General features: G+C 39.3%; 1 protein-coding gene across 7 annotated transcripts in view; it reads left to right on the top strand.

Moving 5' to 3' along the window:
- Positions 1-1,127: 1,127 nt before the first annotated feature.
- LOC111263599 (uncharacterized) overlaps positions 1,128-6,461 on the top strand; it is a 33,835-nt gene continuing 28,501 nt past the window's right edge. The window contains exons 1-3 of one of the 7 annotated variants that reach the window (XM_022838814.2): positions 1,128-1,296; positions 2,732-2,885; positions 3,272-3,389. In XM_022838814.2, the coding sequence (XP_022694549.1) occupies positions 3,311-3,389 (79 nt within the window). In that variant the 5' untranslated portion in view covers positions 1,128-1,296; positions 2,732-2,885; positions 3,272-3,310. The other 6 variants (XM_022838816.2, XM_022838815.2, XM_022838812.2 and 3 more) reach the window with 6 other exon arrangements.

The raw sequence follows: 6,461 nt of genomic DNA, 5'->3' as shown, positions 1-6,461 counted from the left end.
TATATAACATACCGCACGGAAAACTACTATTCAAACGCTTCTGAAAAAGTGGGAAGTAGGAAAGCAAAAAGTCAACTGGCTACTGCTACGCATTCACGAAGTTATATTAAAAAATAAAGTAAAAAGCTGTTATCAAGCAATCTTTGAGTCATAACCGGACTAGACATAAAAAAAAAGCAGTATTATTTATGCTATCTTGAAGACGCGTAGCTTGCATAAAAAATTGTTTTTTCGATAACAACAATGAACCATCAAAGTATATAATGATTGCATACGTACATTATTTGTACTTGACCTTGGGATCGTAATCGTATATTCTAACATAGAAAGGGTGACATGCATCAATACCACGATAGAAATAAAAAAGTATATTGCCGCGTTTTGCTGTAGTGGCAAAATTGAAGGTCCTATAAAGCTTTCATATGTAAAATATATGGCGATGGTCCTTCAAACATAATTTTCACAGATCTATACTTCCCATGGGATCAATAGAACAGCGGAGGCGTCTTTACAAGTAAACTGAACAAAAGCTAACAACAAGCGTCTCTCTGTATTATAGTTATCTAAATGTGCTACAATTATCTACTCCATGGTCCGATGTATATAGATAACCGGTTTGAAAGGGCACTTTGACTGCGACAGAAGTATTACTATCAAGTTAAATAGCTGACCGTTTTTTCTGTTACTTATTTATAACTTCTTCTATCATTTCATTTTTAGCTATACAGACATGTTCGAGATTGCTCGCTTGGCTCCTTTATATTAAAAAAAAAAAGCAAAAAAAAAGAAAAAAAAGGGCAAATTTAAGTATTCGTATCTGTTCGTCGAAGAGGTTGTTTATAAACGAGAACTTTAGCGATCTGCTTCTACAGCGGGCGTTATCAAGTACCCACACAATCGAAAGCTAAAGCCACCTAAATCCAAGAACGTAATACTTCCTGACCTTCATCCTAGCTAGTTGCATGCGCATGCCCCGTCGATCGTCGACTCTGAGAGAATTTACAGGTTGCTACGCTAAAGCGAAAGGGCAGTCAGCGGACGCTGGCTGGCTGCCGGCGTCTGTGTCCTTCTCGTTCAAGCGGCGGCGGCGGCGGCGGCGGCGGCCGCGGCAGCGGCGTTACCTGTTATTCTAATACCAATGCCATCATACCCAACATCATCAGATGGCGGATCCTCGTTAAGTCTTGTTTTGCTTTCTGAACTATATAGTTTGGCAGCCATTGTTGTTCTAGATACATCTTCAGGAACCATAAAAGCCGATCATTGACTAACAATGACGTCAGGACGAGCACAGAGGTAGTTTCGTGTGCTATAGTTGGTTACCTTGAATTGTTTATAACTTTTTTCCCTTACGATCAGGGTGTGACACAGAAGAGACTAACAATGATGAACTTTCGTATTTTGATAGTGACCCACCCTTGGTATTTGCTAAACCTGATTTCGGACGTTTATGGGGCCCTTTCGTTGGGCCATGTAGGGCGTTATGCAGGACGTCGCAGTGGCGTAATGCTTGTAATTCTACGACACACGTGACATTTTGTAATGACCATTTAGTAGTAATAGTTGCTTAGGACCGTATGTCAAACACTGGAATAGTCAAAAATAGAACTTGATTCAACTGAAATTAAAAGTAGTAGAATACGGTTGAATATGTTATTGAAGTATATAGAAGTTGAAAAAAGTAAGTGTCAGTAATTGTTCGTACGGCATTTTTAGTTTGTCGAACGAATCGCCCACAAATGTATCATCTCGTTTTGCTTTGGAAAGTGATCCACTGTTAACTCTTTCGTTACGAAAGTGGACATTGTATAGAAAGTTTCGCTTTCTCTACTTACTACTTCGCTTTAGAAAAATCTAATTCATTTCATAGTGCTCTTGTTAGCTAGCTAGCTAGCTAGCTATACCTAGCTAGTAGAAGCCGAAGTTCTCCATCAAATGTGGCTTTTGACATGACACGGCAAGTTCCAGAGGTCAACATGTGTACCGGTACTATCTATAAATAGATCTGAAATGGTCAGTGCTGTCACAAATACAAGGCATAGGTCGTGTTCCGACTCTCGACTGATACGTTAGAGAGTGCCGAGTCTGCGTCTATATAGAATAGTATGCCACTCGAGCGTGTGTGCTTTCCAGCTGTTTACCTCGTGTTATTTGGCTTTTCCGCTGAATTCTTATGGATTTCATCTTTCTCGTTTTGTGTTACGTTCGGGTTATACGAACAGTGAACTGCGTTCATCCTACTAGTCAGCTGAAGTGTACCCTATATAGAGGGAAGTTTTCTCATCATTTCTCAATAGGAAGACATTGTCTTGACGATGGAACGTATTGTTACGGTACTTACTTTTCTCTACCCCCATCCCGGTGTAGCACCGAACGGATCCAAACGAACGTTCACAAATTTTTTTTTCCTTTCAAAAAACCATGCCCCTTTCCGGATGTGGAAGTGTCTGCAATAATTTTCGAATGCTATGCCAGTTTTCATCAATTTTAGAAATTACAGATTTTCTAAATATGTATTATTGTATAATTTTGCTATGCTTTATCGCTTTCTATAGAATTGCTCTATTCTTCTTCGCTGGTGAGACAAAGGCTTCTCAGACACAAACGATACACAGCTGCTGTTAGTTGTTAAATATATAAGGGCTCTCGTATGCTTTTCTACATTAATCACCCTTCCCTTTTTATTGAATTAAAAAAAAAAACAACGTATGTTCAACGGTATTTCCACCAGATTGCCTTGCAGGATAATAAGCACACAACTGACGCCGCAAGAACTTATTGCACGGAAAATGTTTGCCGCGTGCACCCACCTACCAAGCCATGCCGTTGTGTGTGCAGCATCCCGAAGGGTGGACGTGTCTGACGGGCACAGTTCATCTCATCTTGTACGCTCCTTTGTAAATAATAGCGAATGAGTATTTTGGATTTTTGTTATGACAAATTTTAAGATCATTCGGTTAAACGCTGGACCATCTAAAAAGGAGCAACTAGGATTCGACCGAATTACCTTACCGTGGAATCATACCCGTTAGATATTCCCACACGACGTAAGTTGCATTTTGTAATGAGTGGCGACTTGAGCTCCGAAAGCAACCAAATCGGCGATTAACGAGGAAAAATATTCTATCACTGACTTTGCTGGTCCAACGAAGTTGATGTTTTCACATATAAAGTGAATTTTATTGGAATAAAGGTGTTCTGTAAACGTCGCCCAATAGATATTATATATGGCGCACAAAATTTAAAAAATCTGTTTCGTTCGTTGTTTCAGACGGGTTGGACTCTGCTGGATAGACATCTATAGCAGTTAATGGCAGGGAAGGCCAGTCCTGGATCCCACATCATAGCGCCTGGTAAATTATTTTCATCATCGCACAAAGAAAAGAATGGTACGCATTTTAGAGATCAGTTATTTTTGCAAAAAATTTTTGTTCAGTTTATACGATATTGATTTTTTACAGGAACGCATTTAAAGAAAGATGAGAAAAACTGTGCATGTCGTGTCAACGCAGTGAGAGCGTACACAGGCAGTTAAAAAAAACATCGTATTTACTAATTAACGCTACCAGATTAACGCGCCAAGGTGCCGTCAACAAAAAAAAAACATTAAATATTCAGAGAATTTCGCAAAGGTTAATAAAGCTAGATTTATCAGTTATTCGACCATTTCAACGCCGGTGTACGTTTACTAACATATATACATGGCTCTATAAAACAATTGATGGAAACAGACGCGTGAAATTATCAACATTTTGATAACTTTGTGATAGTTTCATCGTAATTTTCTTTTCCTAATTTGTCAGCTGTCTGGAATCTATTTGTTGTTAGAAAATGTGGGCTATCTACAACCGATTTGGCCGCTTTTCGAGGTATCTGGGGAAGATGCGATCGCGCAATTGCTTGAATTATTATTATTGTCAGCTATCCATTGTTAGCTACCAGACGCTATTGTGACCTGGGCAAGAGTGACGACACAGATGGATACGGTTTGGCATGCCAACTAGGCAAGCCCAGAAATGCGCGTTGTTTTGATACAGGTTTACAGGTACAGGTAAACAGACAATGCAGCTATCTGCAAGATTAAGGAAACTTTCTATAGCTCCTATACGATAAGCAGTCTGCTCCAGAGTAGTCATTATGGTGCCAACCTACCGCTAGTTGTGTACTGCACTAAAGCTATGACATAGGCAATAACGATAAAGCAATGCATTTTGTTTTTTCTTCGTTCATATTTTCGTCCTAGACTAAAGTCTACCTCAATTAAATTTAAAATGTAACCACGCCATTTAAAATGTAACTAAACTACGCCATAATACGAAACACAAACGAGTTCAATTGATTCTCATTGTAAAAGCTAGGACGCCTCAAGCGGTTACCGGGTGCCATCACTTAATTATGTCGACCTGTCAGGTGTCTTTGAGGATACAAAGAAGAATTGCGTCTTCGAGACACAGCCAAAAATAGTCGTCAAAAAGATCTATCTCGGTATCCATGACTTTTTCCCAATTTCGATAAGGCAGGTGTAATTATAGGGTGAGTAAAGTGTCACTGTTGATGGGATAAAATTAGGTGTTTGTCCTTACGTAGAACATAGCGCGCGCGCTGAATAACGCATCTGAAAGCCCAACAGCGAAATAGGAGTCGTCTCACATCGTCGTGCTACTAAAAGACCGAAAACAACTTTTCTTCTGCCCGATCTGTCGTACCCAACAAGGACACCAGCCCAGATGACAGCTCTCGGTCTGTCCTATTAGGCAGATGTACAACAGACGTATTCATTCGGTACGAAGCCATCGTAACTTGAACCGAATACGCTAACGTATAACAGACTATTACAGGATCTGGCAGTAGACAATGCGGATGAACCGAGACGTAATCTATGAAAACCGTTCCAAGAGAGTAAAAATCGAGGTCAGTCGTGATAAGCCGATGCAATATTTGGGTGTTTGTGATGCCGCACGAGAATTCGAGTGACTCCAGGCATCAAAATGAATACGTTTGTTTGTATAATTTACTAGCGGACCCAAGAATCACAGAACTCCGCCATGTCTTTGATTGTAACTAAGAGGGTTGGTTGATTGCAGGTAAATACTTGTTGGAAAAAAACTCTAACATCATCTTCCGTTTCACAGTGGGAGACTTCCATTTATTAAACTCGATATTTGTGCGCTTTATTAAAATGTTATGCTTTATCACAGTAATCCAATGAGTTGTCGAAGAGGTATTGATAGTTTTTTTTAGCTACGTGGCTCTTGGGTTATATGTTGCGTCACTTGGAAGCTGAGACCTGATAACGATAGCCGTGCTAAGCCCATCGAAATACTTCCATTCAGATTTCAGATGAGTGAAATATTTGAAAAATGGCAAAATGGGGCCCATGCCGATGAAGCATTTGTGCAATTGATGGTCAGGATACATTATCGAAAAAAAAAAAAACAACCCAAACATGGTTTTTTTTGCTTTCGTCCTAGAAATTTCGATGTGAAGGATGCTTTTCTTAGCGGCGAACCGATCACGAAAAAAATGATGAAATTATTGCGGAAGCTGAGCAGGACGTGAGAGACCTACTGGGGACCTGAGTAGTTAGTTACATTGATAAAACGGCATGGTTTTAAACTATTTGAAGAAGGCTGTCTGTTAAGAGGAGCTCGATGTGTGGGTGCCACACAGATAAACGCAAGACAATTTATTCAGTCGTATTTAAAACTAACTGTCTGAGTTACAGAAATACAAATGGAATGAAGCTATTTGAGAAGTGGCTGGCTACGTGTAGTGAAGAACGGATCACATATAACAGTAATGCGGAAAAAAAAGTAATAATAATCTGTGGCAAAGTTTGAACTGACGCCAAAGAATGTAATGCCACGTTATTGGTGGTATTGAAAAAAACGTACGTTATGAGCCCGTAAGAACGGTTTATGTGGACTTTTATTATCAACAACAAGCCATCGGGAAAACGACCAGAATTTGGGAACAGAGGGAGGGTCATCTTCCGCCGCAACAATGTCACTTTAGCCACCCGGCAAAAAATTGAGAGTACTCCATTGATAGTGTCAACTTGGTTTCAAAGGATCCATGAAAAAATCCCTTGTCACAATTTTTTTCTCTATAGAAGTTCTATAGTGATGAAATTGTCGTGTTACCGAAAGGATACCAGAATGTCATCAATTAAAACGGCCAATATTTATTTTATTTTTCTTACCGTGTGTTTTTGGTAATGTTGTTTTAAGGTCTCAAATATATATTTGGCTTAATTTTCGCTGTAGAACCGTCAAGACATTTTCGATCGCCCAATGTTATACATCGGCCCAGTTAAATCGCATTGTGCGATAGAAAAGTTAATCATATGTGACAACTTTAATGAATATGGATAATAAAGAATAAAGAAAGAAGAATGAAAAGTAAAAATCTGGCACTTAGATAAATTTTCTTTGGTAACATGCGTTGAGGTTTGTCTGAGT

This window comes from Varroa jacobsoni, unplaced genomic scaffold (genome assembly GCF_002532875.2).
Source record: "Varroa jacobsoni isolate VJ856 unplaced genomic scaffold, vjacob_1.0 scaffold_776, whole genome shotgun sequence".
Classification (NCBI taxonomy): Eukaryota; Metazoa; Arthropoda; class Arachnida; order Mesostigmata; family Varroidae; genus Varroa; species Varroa jacobsoni.
The sequence above is the reverse complement of the archived record's forward strand: the minus strand, read 5'-3'. Positions and strand labels throughout refer to the sequence as shown.